General features: G+C 48.4%; 1 protein-coding gene across 5 annotated transcripts; it reads right to left on the reverse strand.

The window, feature by feature from the left end:
- Nucleotides 1-5,771: 5,771 nt before the first annotated feature.
- LOC148225021 (nucleolar pre-ribosomal-associated protein 1-like) lies at nt 5,772-11,080 on the reverse strand. 5 transcript variants are annotated; one of them, XM_088170832.1, is made up of 7 exons: nt 10,704-10,937; nt 8,699-8,805; nt 8,489-8,605; nt 7,712-7,850; nt 6,811-7,004; nt 6,478-6,582; nt 5,772-6,114 (listed from the first exon to the last, which is right to left on the reverse strand). In XM_088170832.1, the coding sequence occupies exons 2-5, from the start codon at nt 8,702-8,704 to the stop codon at nt 6,871-6,873; spliced, it is 396 nt and encodes a 131-aa protein (XP_088026958.1). In that variant the 5' UTR covers nt 8,705-8,805; nt 10,704-10,937; the 3' UTR covers nt 5,772-6,114; nt 6,478-6,582; nt 6,811-6,870. The 5 variants fall into 5 exon arrangements, 4 of the variants coding, with proteins under 4 accessions (XP_088026958.1, XP_088027015.1, XP_088026909.1 ...); XM_088170889.1 differs by lacking the exon at nt 10,704-10,937 and adding an exon at nt 9,711-9,838; XR_015805751.1 differs by lacking the exon at nt 8,699-8,805 and having other exon boundaries at nt 10,704-11,080.
- Nucleotides 11,081-21,476: the final 10,396 nt, after the last annotated feature.

The following is a 21,476-nucleotide window of genomic DNA, read 5'->3' on the forward strand; positions in this document are numbered from 1 at the left end:
CTCGGGGATTCCTGGGGGATTTTCCAAGGGATTCCATGGGGATTATCCAGGGGATTCCAGGGGGATTTTATCGGGGATTCCGGGGGGATTTTTCCCGGGAAATCCGGGGGGATTTTCCCCGCGATTCCAGGGGGATTTTCCAGGGGATTCCGGGCATATTTTCCAGGGGATTCCTGGGGGATTTTCCCGGGGATTCCGGGGGGATTTTCCAGGGGATTCAGGGCATATTTTCCCGAGTATTACGGGCGAATTTTCTCGGGGATTCCGGGGAGATTTTCTTGGGGATTCCGGGGGGGCTTTCACGGGGATTTCTGGGGGATTTTCGCGTGGATTCCGGGGGGATTTTCTCGCGGATTCCGGGGGGATTTTCCCGGGGATTCCGGGAGGAATTTCTCGGGGAGTCCGGGGGGATTTTCCAGGGGAATTCCGGGGGATTTTCGCGTGGATTCCTAGGGGATTTTCCAGGGGATTCCGGGGTGATTATCCCGGGGATTTTCCTGGGGGATTTTCCCGGGGATTCCGGGGGGATATTGCAGAGTATTCCGGGGGGATTTTCCGGGGAATCTGGGGGGATTTTCTCGGGGATTCCTAGGGGATTTTCCAGGGGATTCCGGGGTGATTATCCCGGGGATTTTCCTGGGGGATTTTCCCGGGGATTCCGGGGGATTTTCTCGGGGATTCCGGGTTGATTTTCCCGGGGAATTCCGAGGGATTTTCTCGGGGATTCCGGGGGAATCTTCCAGGGGATTCGGGGCGGCTTTTCTCGGGGATTCCGGGGAGATGATCCCGGGGATTTCGGGGAGATTTTCTGGGGGATTCCTGGGGGATTTTCTCGGGGATTCCGGGGGGATTTTCCCGGCGATTCCCGGGGATTTTCTCTCGGATTTTTTTCCCCAATTTTTCAAGCATTTTTTCCCGCAATTTTCGTGGATTTTTCCCAAATTTTCCCCATTTCTCACTGATGTTTTTCTCCATTTTCCCCCATTTCTCACTGATTTTTATCCCCCATTTTTCAATGATTTTTCCCCATTTCTCTCTGATTTTTTCCCCATTTCACCATGATGTTTTCCCCATTTCTCACTGATTTTTCCGTTGATTTTTCACGGATTTTTCCACCCATTTTTCGTGGATTTTTTCCCCATTTTTCCCCATTTCTCACTGATTTTTTCCCCCATTTCTCACTCCTTTTTCCCCATTTTTCCCCATTTCTCACTGATTTTTTCCGCCATTTTTAATGGATGTTTCCCCCAATTTTCATGGATATTTCCTGATTTTCCCCCCCATTTCTCACTGATATTTGCCCCCATTTCTCTCTGAATTATTCTCCCCATTTTTCATGCATTTTCCCGCCCATTAATCACTGATTTTTTCCCCATTTCTCACCGACTTTTCCCCCCATTTCTCACTGATTTTTATCCCCCACTTCTGACTGATTTTTCCCAATTTTTCGTTGATCTTTTTCCCCATTCCTCACCGATTTTTCCCCCATTTCTCTGATTTTTCCATCATTTTTCGTGGCTTTTCCCCCCCATTTCTCACTGATTTTACCCCATTTCTCACTGATTTTATTAATGTTTGTATTTCTATTTCTAATTATGTTTATATTTATATTTATATTTATTATTATTGTTTTGCATGTTTATGTTTATGTTTATGTTTATATCTATGCAGGTTAACGTTTGTGCATGTTTATGTCTATGTTTATATTTATGCATATTTATTTTTATGCCGGCGAACGCGGGCAGGCGTTTTATGTAGATGCCTATCCGCCAGGGTCCTAGCGAGGCCGCCATCTTGAGCGTGTCGGGACTTTCAAAATGGCGCCTCGGGCGGCACCCCGCCTGACCTGCCAAAAATGGCGGCAGAAAGGGCGGGAAAAAATCAGGACCCCGGTGTGTAGGCATAAGATGCCTGATTACATCGCCGACGCCGATCCGCTCGCCGACAATTTTCCCGGATGTTTCAGAGCGTGCCGACAACGGCCGCGCGGTCCGCGGTGCCGCGGGCGTGAGGGCGCCGGCGGGCGCGGGCAGGCGTTTTACGTAGACGCCTATCCGCCGGGGTCCTAGAGAGGCCGCCATCTTGAGCGTGTCGGGACTCTCAAAATGGCGCCTCGGGCGGCACCCCGGCTGACCTGCCAAAAATGGCGGCAGAAAGGGCGGGAAAAAATCAGGACCCCGGTGTGTAGGCATAAGATGCCTGATTACATCGCCGACGCCGATCCGCTCGCCGACAATTTTCCCGGACGTTTCAGAGCGTGCCGACAACGGCCGCGCGGTTCGCGGTGCCGCGGGCGTGAGGGCGCCGGCGGGCGCGGGCAGGCGTTTTACGTAGACGCCTATCCGCCGGGGTCCTAGAGAGGCCGCCATCTTGAGCGTGTCGGGACTCTCAAAATGGCGCCTCGGGCGGCACCCCGCCTGACCTGCCAAAAATGGCGGCAGAAAGGGCGGGAAAAAATCAGGACCCCGGTGTGTAGGCAGAAGATGCCTGATTACATCGCCGACGCCGATCCGCTCGCCGACAATTTTCCCGGACGTGTCAGAGCGTGCCGACAACGGCCGCGCGGTCCGCGGTGCCGCGGGCGTGAGGGCGCCGGCAGGCGCGGGCAGGCGTTTTACGTAGACGCCTATCCGCCGGGGTCCTAGAGAGGCCGCCATCTTGAGCGCTGCCGCAGGGCTGGGTCCCGGCCCGCGGGCCCTTCCGCCATCCTGAGAGGGGCACGGTGCAGTACCCGCCTGTGTCCACACGGCGGCAGCACTGCCGCCCAACTCAGCCCGGCACTGCCGCCCTGTCAGGGACAGCCAGAGAAGGGAGAGAGTTCCAAGCACCAGAGTCCCCACCCGTCATAAAATCCTCTCAATGAACGCCCCAAAAAAACCCCGACCCAAACTAAAAATGCCCTGCCTCTGACCAAATGAAAAAAAAACCCTTTTATATATAGAAATCTTCTATTTTTTAATATTTAATTTATAGTCATAATCTAGACATATTTCATATATTCAATTTAATTGCTATTCTATTTATCATATATACAATATTATTTTATTATTCATTATATACATAGATTTATATTACTAATGGTATTTCTATTTTATCTATATCCATCTATATTTGTAGGTTCATAGTTTTTAATATTATTTCTTTAAAAGCTCTGCCTCTAACCAAATAGAAACAAAAAACTCGATTATTTTAAATTATATTTGAATATATTTTTTTATTTAGTTTTCATATTTATATCTGTAGATTTATATGTCTATATTGTGTATTCTATATTTATATACTATTTAACGTATTTTTTACTAGTATATTAATATACTATATGCTATTTACATTCTATTATAACATACCATTTAATATAACATATTAAAATCGATAAATTATTTCTATTACATACTACATACATGTATTTTATATTTATATTTATTTCTATATATTTATACTTACATATATATATGCATATATAGTTATAATAATTTTATGTCAGTATCTATTTTTGCATATTTGTATATTTTTGCCTATATTATTTATATTATTTATTAAAAACCCTCCTCTAACCAAATAAAAAACCATAAAAAATTCCTTTTAAAGTCTAAATATTTATATATTTCTATTTTCATAACAAAATATAATGTAATATATTTATATATTGGTTTCTTATATTTGCTTCTATATTTTTATTCTTTATCTTTTCTATTTACAGTATCTATAAAAAAACCCTACCTCTATCCAAACACAAACCAATAAAACATTCCTTTTAGACTATATTTAGCTGGTTTTTAAGGTTCTGTTTTTCATGCATTCTACACCCACCCCTCCCTCTCAATGTTCTGGCACCCACCATGACCCCCCCCCCGTGCCCGACTCACCTGCTCCTCCAGCGCAGCCCGGCTCCCTCTCCCAGGGACCTTGGGGTGCCCCAAACCACGTCGGAGCCCCCCTCAGCCTTTTTTCCTCACCCCAAAGAAGGCACAGAACGACTCCAACTGCCCTGGACAGCAGCAGGGCACTTGACTGCAACCCCTCCCATGGGTCCATCCCACAGAAAGTGACTCTGCTGACACCAGAAAAGGGAGGGCAACCCCCACAAGGGCTGAAGTTCCTCCCCAGCCCTGCAGACACAGGGGACAAGGGGCAGAAAGGAGGAGGGGCAGCAGAGAGGACAAGGGAAGAAAATCAACATCAAGGTGCACGATGAAATGGAACCCCCCCTAAAAAAAAAAAAAAAAAGAAGAAGAAAAATGAAAACGAAAAATAACCAAAAAACGAAAAGAAACCCCTGGCATGCTGGATGGGCAGCACAAGAGGGAGGGATTAAAAATGAACAGGGACAGTGTCCTGGTTTTGGGCAAATTTGGGGGAAAACCTCCAGAAGGAGCCCCCAGACAGCAAACCCCACGACTCCTCCCCCCCACCCCACCGGGTTCGGGAAGAATTTCCTCGGAGAAGAGTGGGAGAAAAAAACCTCTTTATTTAACAAGCAAGACACTCCCCAGCACAGGGAAAAAAGACAACACCAGCTGACAAAAAACTCTTTCACCGTTCTGAAGGGATGACGAGTTCAGTCTCTCTGGCGAGTGGTCGCCCAGTTATCAGTCTCTGGCGCTTGGGAATGGCTGCTGCAGGTGACAGAGTGTAGACTCCCGGTGTTTCTTGGGGTTTCCCAGGTCCCCGTCCGGAACAGGTTCAGATGGTATCCAGGAGAGGGAGGGGACGGGGTGGAAGAGAAAACAGTCCAGGGAAAAAGTTGGACTGCCTAGCTGAACTAACTAATAAGAAAAAAGCAAGGACAAAGCGAAGGAAAGAAAAAGAGGCAGAAGCGAGCAAGCAGGCAAGCAAGCAAGCAAGCAGGCAAGCAAGCAAACCGAGCTAAAACCTCTCCTAAACATAGACCATGGGGGAGGTGAGCCGGCTGATAACAAGACAAAACAAAGCTTCACTCTCAGAGTCAGTCCTGGAAGCACAGGACATAATACCAAACATAATCAGGACACATGATTGGAGATAGAAACACCATAACATCACCCTAGGACAGACAGTGACCGGGACACAAGGATCCCACGGGAAACAACGGCACAGGGAGCACCACAGAGGCACAGAGAAGGACGGAGAAAAGACAGAGAGTGCCAAACACACAGCAAGGACTGAGGGGTACCATGACAAAGAGGGAACCCAGGAGCCAGAGAGGAAGCGAGCACAGCCCGTGCGGGGCGGGCAAAGACGGGCAAGGAGCAGCACAGGCACGGAGACAGAGAGGCACGGCCAGCAGGACAGAGGCTCACCAGGAGAGGGGCACAGGATGGGAGGAGCACCGGGCAGCGCTCCTTTAGGACAAGAATATTCACACACACAAGCAATTCCCTCATTTGCACCTCATTCTTATTTCACACACACACCCCCCCCCCCCAATAAAAAATTCAGCTCATAGCACAGGCAGCTCTGGCTTTTCCCTGCACAGTATTTCTACCAGGGACCTGGGCACAGCACGCGGTCGCGAGTCACCTGAATCAATCCTGATTTAACATTTCAAAGCTTCTCCTTCTGGCACTGCACCTTCTCAGACCCGGGCTGCCATGTTCCACTCCCCTCATGGCCAAATTCAAGAACAACTGTTGCCATTCTGCAGAGAATTCCCAATATGACTCACATGTTATCAGTGGGCAGAAAACTCTTTGGGCTTCAGTTCCACCTCTCACCTGTTCCACGTGGAGGGAGGACAGGCATTTGTCACACATCACAGCAGCAGTGATGGATCAAGGCTTGCTTTTTTTTTTTTTTTTTTTTTTTGATTGAATAAAAGGGTAAGAAAAAACAAACCAGGTCTCATACAAATGTCTTGAAACACCATTAAAGCTTTTTAAACCCAAGGAGACCATCGTGATTCCTGACTTCAGTCTTCTATTCATACTGGTTTTGGCATCATGAAATCAATCAGAGTCTTTAAAGAAATACTAAATCATCATGACTAAACCCCGGGCTCCTGGTCATTTGCACTTACAGCCCCTTGTAGGAAGCTCTCCAGCCTTTTTTTCCCATCCTACGTTGGACAGAGGATGGCTGTGAACCGCACGCCTCCGCACAAACAGTCCTGCCGGTTCCTCAAAAAGTTTAAAATGCCTGTGATAAAAATGATAGAAAGTAATACTGCCTCTCAGACTGTTCAAGAAATGGGAAGTTGGACTTTCAATGTCCCACTGAGAGATGCCAAATAAAAGCTTCCCCATGAGCTCGCACAGAGTAGTAACATTTCTTGGACGAAACTAAACTAAGATTTTTTTTTGACCAAACAAGATAGGTCTGTATGAGAACAGCTCAGGAGGCTTTCAGGGCTCGCAGTGATGCTGGCAGAGCACAGAACGTTAAAGATGAAGTCTTAACTCCCTGAATTAATGCCCTGTGGTAGCCAAAACTTTTTGCAAAGACACATAAGACTTGCTTCTCCTTGTTTCCGAGTTCCCAAGCCGTCCTGTAATTCGTCACCTGCACTAGTGCAGACCAATCTGCCGTGGGCAAGGAACAGATCCGGCTCCTGAGCTCCAAGCCACGTGTCCCCGATGGAAACCCAAGTCAGGAATACAAAAACACCTGTGGAAGAAAGACGAGAGAAAAATCAGAAGACACAGATATTCTTCTATTTCCACACAGAAATACCGAGCCAAGCTGTTTACCTCTGGGACTCTGTTTTCAAACAGCTCCCCAACTCTGTTCCTAGATGGAAAACGTGGAGTGGCTTTGCCCATGCAAAGCCAATGAGCCTCCTCACAAGAAGGAACAAACCAGTTTCCTGCTAAATCAGACACCTGGAAATCTCACCTGTCACATGCTGTCATGGACCAGCAAGAGGGATCAGCATCCAGGCCCACGTGGACTTGTTCATTCCTGGCTTCTAATGCAGCAGGGACAACAGCACTGAAGGGAAATGATCACGTCTTCATTTAAAGAGAACCCAATTTCTTCATCAAAGCCATCACTGTCCTCGATCAGGACATCCACCATATCCAGGACATCTAATAAGTGAAGAAAAACATCAAAGCAAGAATCCAGACTAACAGGAAAAACAACAGACGTAGAATGCAACACTCCAGGAATACAAGGCATCTTTTTAATTCTTTTTAATAAAAAAAAAAAAAATTTAAAAAAAAGTATGAAAGCCACATTTGTCACACAATACAACGTTAAGTGCAACCCCTAAATTACAGCTGAACCTTCACTCTGCCTTTCAATGCTGCTGTCCAGCACGGAGCAGCTGTGGCTGCTCCTGGATCCCTGGACGTGTCCAAAGCCAGGCTGGACACTGGGGCTTGGAGCAGCCCGGGCTACTGAAAGGTGTCCCTGTTCATGGCAGGGCTGGAACTGGATGAGATTTAAGGAGCCTTGCCGGCCAAACCACTCTGGGATTCCATGACTCTGTCAACAGTCCCAGGCAGAAGGGCTAGATTTCCATTTGAGTTCAAAAACGCCGCTGCAAGAGCATGAAGAGAGATTTCAAATACCGTTCAAGTGGCACAACCACGGCAGAAATTACTTTCAGAGGTAAAGCGGCAACTTGGCAATTCCACTTCGACTTCTGATACCAAGAACACGTGGAGAGCTGAATCCTGGAGGGCCCTTACTTAACAGGATTGCCAGAGTTATCCATCCCCAGTTTGCTGATTAGGGCTAGAAAGTGTATCCCCAAGTCATGGAGTTGGGATGTTGACAGGTTACCACATACCATCAATGTGAGAGACGGGGATGCTGACGTTATCAGAGTCCTGTTTAAACAGAGCCACCTGGAGCGTGCTGGCTGCCTGAACCAGGTCTGCTGCCTTGTCAGTGTAGGGACAGGGGTTGGCCACCAGCTTCAGCAGGATCTGTCAGCAAAGGTGGGGAGAAAGGTAAGTGCACCTGCTGGCTGGCAAGTGCAGGGGAACCACACGGTACTGAGAACGACCACGTGCTGAAAGCTGGGCAGCTTTTATGAGGACAACTTCCATAGCACTTCTGCAGGATTCTGTCTACAGTTCCTGCTCTACAGGCCACACTGATGGAAAAACAAAAACCCACCACAACTTGGCACCTAGATTGCGACCACACACCGAGTACCTGGGCAGACCACAGTGGAGGCAAAGCACTGGGCATTCAACATCCTGAAGAGTAAACAGCAAGTGTCACCTTTCCTTGTCAAGGACCACCATCTACTGAGCTCTGATAATGTTGGCACCTAAAGAGGAGATCAAAGCTACCCACACCTACACCACTCTACCCTTACACCGACAATGCTGTAATAACAGCTGATCTTTTTGGATTTCATTTTCCTACAAATCATTTGGCTGCCCTCCCACTGAACACAAGAAGGATGCCACCTCCGTATAAAGAATCCCAAACAAGGCTTTTCTCAGAATTCATTCGCTGGTCTTTGACAGGTTTCTCAACAATAGCAACAAGACCTCCAGTTTCCACTAACACTATTCTTTGCATTTTTTTATCCAGCTGATTTGAACACCGTTACCTTTTCCAAAAACTGAATCACTGCTTCCTTCTGGTCTTCTTTTGTATTATCCAAGTGCTCCAGCCAAATTGAAAGCTCCTTCCACGTGTCCTCAAACGCTCCACTGTCACGTAAAACCTGTCCAGGAAACAAAGGAGGAGGTGTGTAAATAAACCTCAAAACACCTAAAATACAAAACCCCGAGGGATGCAGATCTTTTTCTATAGTTACCTTCATGCTTCCTTCTTTTAGGAACGAAAAGAAGAGCAGGTTGATGAGGAGTCGTATCTGCCGCTCTCCTCACCCTCAGTTCAAGAGGCTCACTAGGGGGACTTCAGCTGCATAGTGGACAATAAAAATCCTACTTCTGTAATTTTTGGAAAGCAGGTTATACTGCTTTCAGAGGGCCGTACAGCTTTCTATCATCACAGGCAGTTAAAAAAAAAAGAAAAAAGCACCTTCAAAATAGCCTGTAGGGGAGTTTTAGAAAACTACCGATGAAACAGAGGAAAATCATTGCTAAATTAAACCTGAATCAGGCTACTTGTACTTAAAGCAATCAGGCAGAGGGATGAACAGTCACATAAATGAGCAGTGGGCTGTGACCACAGCAAGGTCCAGAGAGAAGTGCAAGTTGCTGGGGGTGGTGAGGAAGACCAACAAGTCCCACACCCTAGAGACAGGCTTTGACGTGCCTAGAAACTTCCCCCCGCTTTCCTGCTCTCCAAATTCAGGCCCTGACTGCGAGCACCCAAACTCGGTGACCCCGAGCTCCAGCTCTACAAGCAAGAAAGGAGGAGGGAGAAGAGGAAGGAATCCGAGTGACACCAGGGTTCAGCTCCCTCCCCCTAAGGCCCAGCAAGAGAGGAAACCTTGCCCAGCTTCCCGACCCTGGCACCTACGTTGGACGACTGCAATTACACAGGATGAATCTGTGCCTTTGCTCCTCTCCACACATCAAATACAAGGAAGCCATCACAACTCATTTGTTCTACAGTTACTCCGTGTACAACACCAGCAGATCTAAAAACAACTGCTGCTCACATCAATCTGACAGGGTAATTCATTTAAAGCAAGAAAACATGAAGGAAAAAGGATTCATTATAATATAAGCGACTATTTTTGGCAGGGTCTGGAAACAGAAATGCACCTGCAGCTCTCACAAAACCAGGCAGGAACAGAATGTGAAATCCAAAAACGAGCCTTCAGTTACATGGCACTGTGCAGAAAAGTAAGTCCTTACCATCTATTCTTAGCAGCCTTTCTGCTGACGGAACTGCCCCAACTTCCCTGTTCCTGCTTTCCCTTCAGAGAAAATGCAAAGGACTGAAGTGGAAAGTGGACACAGGAACAAGTCAAGCAGTCCATGTTCCCACCTGGCAAAAGAATCCAAAACCATCAGAAAAACGGCACATTTTGAGCAGCTTTCGGTTGAGACATTCATTGCTGGGAGACCAAGTGAACCTGCCTTTAATCCCTTGCAAGGATCAAGGGCCACTAAACCCTAATTCAGTCACTGTAACTGGATTTTTTTCTTGGCAGGACAGTCTGCTTGCATTTATTCCTTATTCCTAAGGGTAAATCTCTACCCCTACTTAGGTAACTAAAGGATGTCCTCTTTGAATAAGGTGCTAAAAACAGCAGCCTCTGGTGTCTGGTGGACTTCGAGCTGACCAGCTTTTTCTCAAAAGTCAAATAACTAATTTAAATATGCAGAGGGGGATGCTAATTTTCAAGACAAAAAGTACTCCTTGCATCAAAGCTGGGATCAGACAATAACAGAGAGGACTACTCTGCAGGGCCAGAGGAAACCGGAGAAGACTTATGAAAGGCTAGAGTGCTGAAGTACAGATTAAAGAAACGCTGATAAAAAGTAAAAATCCAAAGCAATATCTTCTTGATCAATGTCAAGACCTTTGCAGGCACCAACTGCACTGATTTATTACAGTATCAGAATTCATTCAGCCTCGGGGGGGTGCGTAAACACGACAGACATTTTCTTTGCTCTTTCATCAACTGCTGCAGTGAAGTCCGTTCACAGCATTGATTTCTGTCAAATATTTCGTTACTAGCCGGTTATCTGACAGCAAATTTCAACAAGAGTCACAGGAAAGGAGACTGGTGACCACACAATCCTGCAGCAAAGGTAACTGCTTCAAGAAAAAATCGTACAATCCTGAAATTTCAGGCCAGTGGGATAGAGTGAATATCCTGATATTTCAATTCCAAAGCTTACCTTAATGGTCTCGGGCTCCGGGGCTTGGAGGGGGGGTCGGTTCGGAAGGGCCGCCTCCGGAGGAGGGGATCCCGGGGGGAGTCAGGGGCCCGGGGAGGGGGGCGAGGCGGAGGGAGAGGAAAAAGAGGAAGATGAGGAGGAGGAAGAAGGGGGAGAGGGTTTGAGAGGAGGGGAAGCCCAAATCCGTGCTGTGTGCGGAGCTCCGACAGCACGCTGCAGCCCGCAGCTCAGTGTGAGCACGGGGCAGAGGAGGCGATTTCTGGGCATTCAATCACCCTGAGGCGGGCCCGGCACCGCCCCTGCAGCACCGTCCCCAGCACAGCTCGGTACCGCTCCGGGATCACCCGGCCCCGCCCCCGGTGCCGCCTGGGACCACTGGGGACCGCCCCTAAAGCACCGCCCCGGCCCCGCCCGGTCCCGTCCCCGGGACCTCCGTGCCCCGCCTCGCCAAGCCCCGGCTCCGCCCCGAGCCTGCCCGGGCTGCGCCGGGACCATCGCTGGCGGCCCCGCCCCTCTTCCCCGGGCCGAAGCGGGCTGAAGGAGATGTCCGCACGATTGGAAACGCCGCCGAAAATCGCACCCGTGGGATCGGTGTCGGCGTCGTGCGCAGGCATCCCACTAGAGCGAGCGGGCTCCTTGCTGTGCCACCCTCCTTTTGCAGCCAGAGTTAGAAGGTCGGGGAGCGACACCCGAGCCGCCATCTTGGGAGAGGCAGGCGCGCAGTACCGCGCTCTGCCCACAGGGTGGCGCTTGGGAGACAGGCAAGGGATGGAATCAAGGAGTGTCCCAATCCTTGAGGAAATCCCCCTGAATGAACGCCCCAAAAAACCCCGACCAGAACTGAGAAACCTCCTGCCTCTGTATGAGTGCAAAGGGTGTGCAAGGAGTGTGCAAATAGTGTGCATTAGCAATCGATCGGCAGGCATTGGCAATCGATCGCCGATCTAATCGATCGGCAGGCATTGGCAATCGATCGCCGAGCTAATCGATCGGCAGGCGCGATCGATCGCCGATCTAATCGATCGGCAGGCATGAGCAATCGATCGCCGATCTAATCGATCGGCAGGCGCGATCAATCGATCGCCGATCTAATCGATCGGCAGGCATTGGCAATCGATCGCCGATCTAATCGATCGGCAGGCATTGGCAATCGATCGCCGATCTAATCGATCGGCAGGCATGAGCAATCGATCGCCGATCTAATCGATCGGCAGGCATTAGCGATCGATCGCCGATCTAATCGATTAGCAGGCGCGATCAATCGATCGCCGATCTAATCGATCGGCAGGCATTAGCAATCGATCGCCGATCGAATCGATCGGCAGGCGCGATCAATCGATCGCCGATCTAATCGATCGGCAGGCATTAGCAATCGAACGCCGATATAATCGATCGGCAGGCATTAGCAATCGATCGCCGATATAATCGATCGACAGGCATTAGCAATCGATCGCCGATCGAATCGATCGGCAGGCGCGATCAATCGATCGCCGATCGAATCGATCGGCAGGCGCGATCAATCGATCGGCAGGCATTAGCAATCGAACGCCGATCGAATCGATCGGCAGGCGCGATCAATCGATCGCCGATCGAATCGATCGGCAGGCATTAGCAATCGAACGCCGATCGAATCGATCGGCAGGCATTAGCAATCGAACGCCGATCGAATCGATCGGCAGGCGCGATCAATCGATCGCCGATCTAATCGATCGGCAGGCATTAGCAATCGATCGCCGATCGAATCGATCGGCAGGCATTAGCAATCGAACGCCGATATAATCGATCGGCAGGCGCGATCAATCGATCGCCGATCTAATCGATCGGCAGGCATTAGCAATCGATCGCCGATCTAATCGATCGGCAGGCGCGATCAATCGATCGCCGATATAACCGATCGGCAGGCGCGATCAATCGATCGCCGATCTAATCGATCGGCAGGCATTAGCAATCGATCGCCGATATAACCGATCGGCAGGCATTAGCAATCGATCGCCGATCTAATCCATAGGCACGCATTAGCTATCGATCGCCGATCTGATTTTTCCCCCCATTTTTCATGGATTTTTCCCCCCATTTCTTACTGATTTTTCCCCATTTTTTCATGCATTTTTTCCCGCAATTTTCGTGGATTTTTTCCCATTTTTTCCCCATTTCTCACTGATTTTTTTCCCCCATTTCTCAATGATTTGTTTCCCCAATTTATCAAAGATTTTTTTTCCCCATTTCACCATGATGTTTCCCCCATTTCTCACTGATTTTTTCCCCCATTTCTCACTGATTTTTTCCCCCCATTTTTCCATGGATATTTCCCGATTTTCCCCCCCCCATTGCTCACTGATTTTTGCCCCCATTTCTCTCTGAATTTTCCCCCCATTTTCCATGCATTTTTCCCCCATTTATCACTGATATTTGCCCCCATTTCTCTCTGAATTTTTCCTTCCATTTTTCATGCATTTTTCCGCCCATTAATCACTGATTTTCTCCCCATATATCACTGATTTTTTTCCCCATTTCTCAATTATTTTTTCCCCCACTTTTCCCCGTTTCTCACTGATTTATTCCCCCATTTTTCATGGATTTTTTTTCCCCCATTTCTCACTGATTTTTTTCCCCATTTTTCAAAGATTCCCCCCCGTTTTTCACTGATTTGTCTCCATTTCTCACTGATTTTCCCACCATTTTTCATGTGGTTTTTTTCCATTTCTCACTGATGTTTTACCCCATTCTTATTACCATTCTCATAGCTCTATTTTATATTTATACATATTCTTATATTTGCATTATTTCTGTTATACACTAGATTTTTCATAGATATTTGCTACTTATATTTCATTATATTTTACATGTATACCAATCTATTTCTATTCTTTATATTTTATTTTTATATTAGCTATAAAAACCGTGCCTCTACCCAAATAAAAAGCATTTAAACATTCCTTTTAGACTATATTTAGGTATTTTTTATGGTTCTGTTTTTCATGCATTCTACACCCACCCCTCCCTCTCAATGTTCTGGCACCCAGCATGACCCCCCCCCCCCCCGCCATGCCCGACTCACCTGCTCCTCCAGCGCAGCCCGGCTCCCTTTCCCAGGGACCTTGGGGTGCCCCAAACCACGTCGGAGCCCCCAGTCTCCACACCCTCCCCCTCCGTAGGGAACGGGAATGGGATGGGGAGCACACAGGACAAGAAAGGAACACAAAAGACACACTGGACAGAGAGAAGAAAAGGGCTGGAAGCTGGATATGAGGATGAAAGAGGAGCAGCAACAAACCTCAGGACTCTTGACTAGAGAGTGTGGCTGCTGAACGTCTCAAAAAAAACCCCCAGCTCCAACACAACATGCTGTGCTCACGGCTCGGCCTGGGACTCATCAGTGAACATCTCTCTCTTGCCAGGGCCATAAAGCCCCCGAGAAAACACGAGGTGAGGTTGATGTGCTCCGGCTTTGCTCCTGCTCAGCCCTAACCCCAGCCCCTGCTGCCAGTGAGCACCCTGATCTCTGAACCTCTTCTCAGCTTGTTTGTACGCTTCCAAATTCCTTCCTCTTTCTTCAAGCTTCATCTGTTTCCTGGCATTGGGAGAATGACAAGTGTTTAGCACAGCGCAATGAATACAACAGTCTCATTTTCAGAAGACACAACTGAACGAGAACCGACAGCAGCACTGCTTCGAGACAATCTGGGCACACGTTTCCCTTCCAGCAATCTGAGTGTTCTTTTGTGTCACGCCTGAAATCCTGAAAATGGTTTTTTGAGAAAAATTATCCATAACTAGAAAACAATCAAACCAAATAAATAGAACCCCTAGGATATAATAACAGCCCATATACTACAACACTCCAATTCTAATATTAATAAGAAAACAGAAATTAGCTACACAGCATTACCTCAAACAAACACTACATACTGGCAAGAATCAAAGCCACCACAAAATAATTCAAAAACTACCCTATGCCTTATGCTACAGCCTAGAACGCCATCGGCAAACCTTATCAAGGTATCCTTTAAAAACAACGCCCCACCAAAAACAAAAACAACACAAAACGCCATTCAAGAACTCCCTTATCAACACCTGAATGAAAAAACATGGCATTAGATAAATAGACCATAGCCCTTAGCATACACCATCTACAAACAAAATAAAGCTATACCATACATCCTCGAAAACCACCTTCAAAGCACGACATTAGAAAAAAAAACTTTCCAGAATTAAAAGCTGTATCTAACAAAAGCCGTCCGATAAAATTAACAACCAAGCCCCCACCATCAGAGCTGCCCCTACTAAACTCCCCATCGTACATATGAAAAATCAGTTTTAAAAACCTACTTCAATTCATTCTGCCTCAAATACAAAACCATCCAGAAAGTTACCTTCACTCAAAAACAAAAGCGCACGTAGTAAATAACATTAAAAAATAAATCAGCACACTACACACCACAAGCATAAAATATTGAATTAAAACCAAAAATACCCCTAGTCATTAAAGAGCCCAGCGGCAAGCTATATTTAACTATAACTTCGTGCAAACGTACACATATCATTAAAATAGATTTCTTTCAGAATACAACTGATGATCTAAAATAGTAAAATGTCCGAGAACGATATTATAATAGGATATCCTCGATCATCCTCCCGCAAATTCTCTCCACTGTATTGTCCGACACACACCAGAAAAAAAATCCAGTTTTTACTTTTTTCAGCTAACTTCTCATTTATTAGCTGAGAGGAATGTTGAATTTGTCTTTACAAATGAGCTGTGGATCAGCCTGTAGATAAGGCTAGCACTGAGAGATAAAAGAAACAATGGGATGGATTCCACTGATTGATGAATGGAAAGAGATAGTTGCCTTTACAAACAAACTGCGGGGCTGCTGATAAATGAAATTGGATATCGAAAGATGAAAGAAGCAACGGGGGGAAACTATGAATTCTATATAAGAATTAAAAATTAAAAGGGAGGGTTATACATTAGAGGGGAATTTCAGGTATCAGGCGTTCCGGGAAGTCTGTGCCTCTCAAGTACCTCAGCCAATGGGAAAAGAGAGAGGGAAATGCGGCCGGGAAAATAGGATAAAAAGGAGGCTGCGTCCTCCAAAAATTTGAGAGATGCCAGGGGAATGTCCCATGGCCTCTCCCTTTATTCGAATAAAGCAAAAAGGACTCCTCTGTTTCCTTTTTGGACATAAACCGCTGGTGTTTGTGGATTAATTTTCCTGACATTTAGCAACATATTGTTAAAAAAAAAAAAAAAAAAAAAAAAAAAAAAAAAAGTGATCCAGAAGAGGGCAACATTGACAGCCATTCCAAGACAGGATGAACAAATGCTTTCACATTGACAGAGGATGCTGCGATGTTCTGAGAACAGAAGATAGAATAAAATAAAGGAAGGTGATGTTACAAGACAGAAAAGGGTAAAATAAAAGGAGTACCTGAGACTGGGGGGCGGGGGGGAAGAAAATGGGGAAATATTAATTGCTACACACTAGGTACAAATGCTTTTTACAAGTAATTTATGAGAAGCAAGCTAAAAGCGTCTTACTGCTGCTAGTGATATCATGCTCCAAGCTCTGCTAATAATTCCTATTTCTAGCAATAGTTAAATTGAACTCACTACATTCCAACTATTTTTCTGCTTGTTTAGATGGCAGATCCGTTTGGAACACACCTTAGTATAGCAAATTCTATGCCCAGGTAGGGACCTCTCAGTTCTTCCATAAAACATTTTCTTCTGCATTATGGCAAGCCTTTGTTTTAGCTTGACAGCTTTCTTGAAACTTCAATTTACGCATGTATCCAAAGACATTTGCAATTCCAGAAATTGGTAGGCACATCATATGGAAAGTAAATAACATTCTCGAGAGGGAGTTGCTTTGTTACTGAGGGGATGAAAAGCAAGGCTAGAGCTAGTAGAACTACCCAAGAAATTGGACTTAACGCAGCTTTTACAAGGCTCAAAGTAGCCATACCGAGATGTTTGAGCTAAAAGCCCCAGTTACCAGACTTACAGGCCTAATAGCTATCACCACACCACATTCCCTGGTTGCAGTATTTTTAACAGCAGTGCAGAACGCTACTGAAAATTATTTTTAGGTTGAATTGTTCTCTCCCCTCACTGCCTGTGTAGCTGTTAGAGGCTTCCAGGAGGCTGGGGAAGCAGACTGCTGGTTTCACTTCCAGACAGGTCACTTCCATGGTCTGCTGGAGGGCACTTTGAAGCCCGTGGCCTTTTCTTGCTCTATTGTATCTGACAACTTTCCTCCCCCACGTCTGTTTTTTAGCGGGCAGCATTTTTGGAGGGCCAGTCAAAGACCTCAGGCTCCGAGAGAATTCGTCTGCTTTGCTCTGTTTACGTGTGCAACAGATGGGAGCAGCAACTAAGTCAAGTAGTAACTTCTGAGCTGCCCAGTTATCAGTAAACCAAAATATTCTTTTGTGACTCTCGCCAGACGAACATATCATCCTATCCGAGTCACACACTGCCCCTCTGGCATTTTCCAGTCAGACAAAGAATTCCTGGCCCCTTGCATGAACCTCAGCTCTCCACCTTGTTCCAGAAAGAGTTCTAGATCCAAGGCCCAGCGAGCCAGCTACCCTTTGCTGCCCTGAGCAGTATGGAAACAGCCAAGCCCCAGCCCTGCAGCCCTGCCTAACTCGCCTTTGCCTCCCAAACCTGAACCTTTTCCTTGGCTGTGGCATCCTCACTCATGCAATCCTGAAGACAAAAATCTGATTTGGCAGGTGAGGCCGTTTCTAACGCAAAAGCTTCACCAAGGTTTCTCTTCCAACTTCAGCCTTAAACAGTCCTGTCCTCCTCAGACAGCCCCCACCTCCAGCCTTTAGCTGTAAATACTTACTGTTTTATAGCTAATGCTTGCCACCCCTCAAAATTAAGTCTTTTGATATGCATTTACATCCCTCCCTAACCATGTCCTCATCACCCTTCCCAAACTCAGCCTCATCTCCAGGCCTAGAACCTCTCCCTAGGTGAGGGACTGTCCTCGGGTAGGAGTGCTGACAGACCTGTGCACGAGCCCAGCTGCATAGCCCGTGCTAATCCCAGCCCAGCTCTAGCCTTTAAACCCACTGGGGCTTTGGTACTGGAGGCCCAGTTACAGTAACCCCTGTGGCCGTTCCGCTTCCAGGCCATCTGGGAGTTGTGATCCCCCACCCTACACCACTTTGGTGAGAAATGCATTCCTTTCTTACAAGAAAGTTTTCATTTTATGTCTAAATTCAAGCATTCCGAGAAAACGTGTAGCAATTCTATCAAGACAGACATGACAGGCACCAACATTAGTCTTTCATTACACACTTTTCATGCCTTCTCTCCACAGATTTCTTTGAGGCAACTCTGACTCCTTTTCTCACAGGCAGCTCCACACAGCACCGACTCCTCCTCTCCTCTGTACGACTGGCTAAACCCCAGCCTGTCCCTTCCCCAGCCACCTGAGCCTGTCTGTCCCACACACAGCATCCTCTCACCTTGTCCATCCCTTGCACGGCCACGTGTCCCTTCCTCCTCGCAGCACAGCCAGCAGGCTCCAGCCCACACTGCAGCAGGCTCTGCACCTCCAGCTGGAGCTGTGCTTAGTGAAACTGGCAGCCAGCTGACCCACGCTTTTATAACAACCAGCCTCACTGGGCAGGCAAGGCTGTTTCCACTCCTTGCTAATCAGTACAGCTGTAACTCGTTGGCAACTAGTGCCTTCTGCACTATCCTTACAAACTATTCTCCTACAGAAATGGACCGGAATTCCGGGGGGATTTTCTCGGGAATTCCGGGGGGATTTTGTCGGGGATTCCGGGGGGATTTTCTGGGGGATTCCGGGGGGATTTTATCGGGGATTCCTGGGGGATATTCCCGGGGATTCCGGGGGGATTTTCTCGGGGATTCCGGGGGGATTTTCTCGGGGATTCTGGGCATATTTTCTCGCGGATTCCGGGGGGATTTTCTCAGGGATTCCGGGGAGATTTTATCGGGGATTCCGGGGGGATTTTTCCCGGGAAATCCGGGGGGATTTTCCCCGCGATTCCAGGGGGATTTTCCAGGGGATTCCGGGCATATTTTCTCGGGGATTCCTGGGGGATTTTCCAAGGGATTCCATGGGGATTATCCAGGGGATTCCAGGGGGATTTTATCGGGGATACCTGGGGGATTTTCCAGGGGATTCCTGGGGGATTTTCCCGGGGATTCCGGGGGGATTTTCACGGGGATTCCGGGGGGATTTTCACTGGGATTCCGGGGCGATTTTCTCAGGGAATTCCGGGGGATTTTCTCGGGAATTCCGGGAGGATTTTCAGGAGTATTCCGGGGGGATTTTCCCGGGGATTCCGAGGGGATATTCCCGGGGAATTCCGGGGGGATTTTCTCCGGGATTCCGGGGGGATTTTCCAGGGGTTTCAGCGAGGAATTTCCCGGGGAATTCCCGGTGGATTTTCCAGGGGATTCCGGGTGGATTTTCTCGGGGATTCCGGGGGGATTTTCCCGAGTATTCCGGGGGGAATTTTTCGGGGAGTCCGGAGGGATTTTCCCGGGGTATCCGGGGTGATTTTACGAGGAATTCCGGGGGGATTTTCCCGAGTGTTCCGGGGGGATTTCCTCGGGGATTACGGGATGATTTTCTCGGGCAATTCCGGGGGATGTTCTCGGGTATTCCGGGGCCATTATCTCGGTGATTCCGGGGAGATTTTCTCGGGGATTCCGAGATTATTTTCCCGGGGAATTCATGGGGATTTTCCCGGGGATTCCGGGGGGATTTTCTCGGGGATTCCGGGGGGATTTTCCCGAGTATTTCGGGGGGGTTTTCTCGGGGATTCCGTGGGGATTTCCCCGGGGATTCCGGGGGGATTTTCCCGAGTATTCCGGGAGGATTTTGTCGGGGATTCCGGGGGGATTTTCCCGAGTATTCCGGGAGGATTTTGTCGGGGATTCCGGGCATATTTTCTCGTGGATTCCGGGACGATTTTCCCGAGGAATTCCGGGGGGATTTTCTCGGGGATTCCGGGGGGATTTTCCCGGGGATTCCGGGGGGATTTTCCCGGGGAATTCCGGGGGGATTTTCTCGGGGATTCCGGGGGGATTTTCCAGGGGATTCGGGGCCGATTTTCGCGGGGATTCTGGGGGGATTTTCCCTGGGATTGCGGGGGGATTTTCCCTGGTAATTCCAGGGGATTTTCCCGGGGATCTCGGGGTGAGTATCCCGGGGATTCGGGGGGCATTTTCCGGGGATTCCGGGGGGATTTTCCAGGGGATTCCGGGCATATTTTCCCGAGTATTACGGGCGAATTTTCTCGGGGATTCCGGGGAGATTTTCTTGGGGATTCCGGAGGGGCTTTCACGGGGATTTCTGGGGGATTTTCGCCTGGATTCCGGGGGGATTTTCTCGCGGATTCCGGGGGGATTTTCCCGGGGATTCCGGGAGGAATTTCTCGGGGAGTCCGGGGGGATTTTCCAGGGGAACTCCGGGGGATTTTCTCGGGGAGTCCGGGGGGATTTTCCATCGGACTCCGGGTTGATTTTCCCGGGGACTCCGGGGGATTTTCTCGGGGATTTCTGGAGGATTTTCCAGGGGATTCCGGGCGGATATTCTCGTGGATTCCGGGAGGATTTTCCCGGGGAATTCCGAGGGATTTTCAGGGGATTCCGGGGGGATTTTCTCGGGGATTCAGGGGGGATTTTCCAGGGGATTCCGGGGGGATTTTCTCGGGGATTCCGGGGAGATTTTCTCGCGTATTCCCGGGGCATTTTTCTGGAGATTCCAGGGGGATTTTATCGGCTATTCCGGGGGGATTATCCAGGGGATTCCGGGGGGATTATCCAGGGGATTCCGGGGGGTTTTTCCAGGGGATTCCGGGCATATTTTCCCGAGTATTACGGGCGAATTTTCTCGGGGATTCCGGGGAGATTTTCTTGGGGATTCCGGGGGGGCTTTCACGGGGATTTCTGGGGGATTTTCGCGTGGATTCCGGGGGGATTTTCCCGGGGATTCCGGCGGAAATTTCTCGGGCAGTCCGGGGGGATTTTCTAGGGGAATTCCGGGGGATTTTCGCGTGGATTCCTAGGGGATTTTCCAGGGGATTCCGGGGTGATTATCCCGGGGATTTTCCTGGGGGATTTTCCCGGGGATTCCGGGGGATTTTCTCGGGGATTCCGGGGGGATATTGCAGAGTATTCCGGGGGGATTTTCCGGGGAATCTGGGGGGATTTTGTCGGGGATTCCGGGGGGATTTTCCCGAGGAATTCCGGGGGGATTTTCTCGGGGATTCCTAGGGGATTTTCCAGGGGATTCCGGGGTGATTATCCCGGGGATTTTCCTGGGGGATTTTCCCGGGGATTCCGGGGGATTTTGTCGGGGATTCCGGGTTGATTTTCCCGGGGAATTCCGAGGGATTTTCTCGGGGATTCCGGGGGAATCTTCCAGGGGATTCGGGGCGGATTTTCTCGGGGATTCCGGGGAGATGATCCCGGGGATTTCGGGGAGATTTTCTGGGGGATTCCTGGGGGATTTTCTCGGGGATTCCGGGGGGATTTTCCCGGCGATTCCCGGGGATTTTCTCTCGGATTTTTTTCCCCAATTTTTCAAGCATTTTTTCCCGCAATTTTCGTGGATTTTTCCCAAATTTTCCCCATTTCTCACTGATTTTTTTCCCTATTTCTCAATGATTTTTACCCCAATTTATCAAAGATTTTTTTCCCCATTTCTCACTGATGTTTTTCCCCATTTCCCCCCCATTTCTCACTGATTTTTATCCCCCATTTTTCAATGATTT

Source organism: Sturnus vulgaris, chromosome 1, assembly GCF_052056855.1.
Source record: "Sturnus vulgaris isolate bStuVul1 chromosome 1, bStuVul1.hap1, whole genome shotgun sequence".
Classification (NCBI taxonomy): domain Eukaryota; kingdom Metazoa; phylum Chordata; class Aves; order Passeriformes; family Sturnidae; genus Sturnus; species Sturnus vulgaris.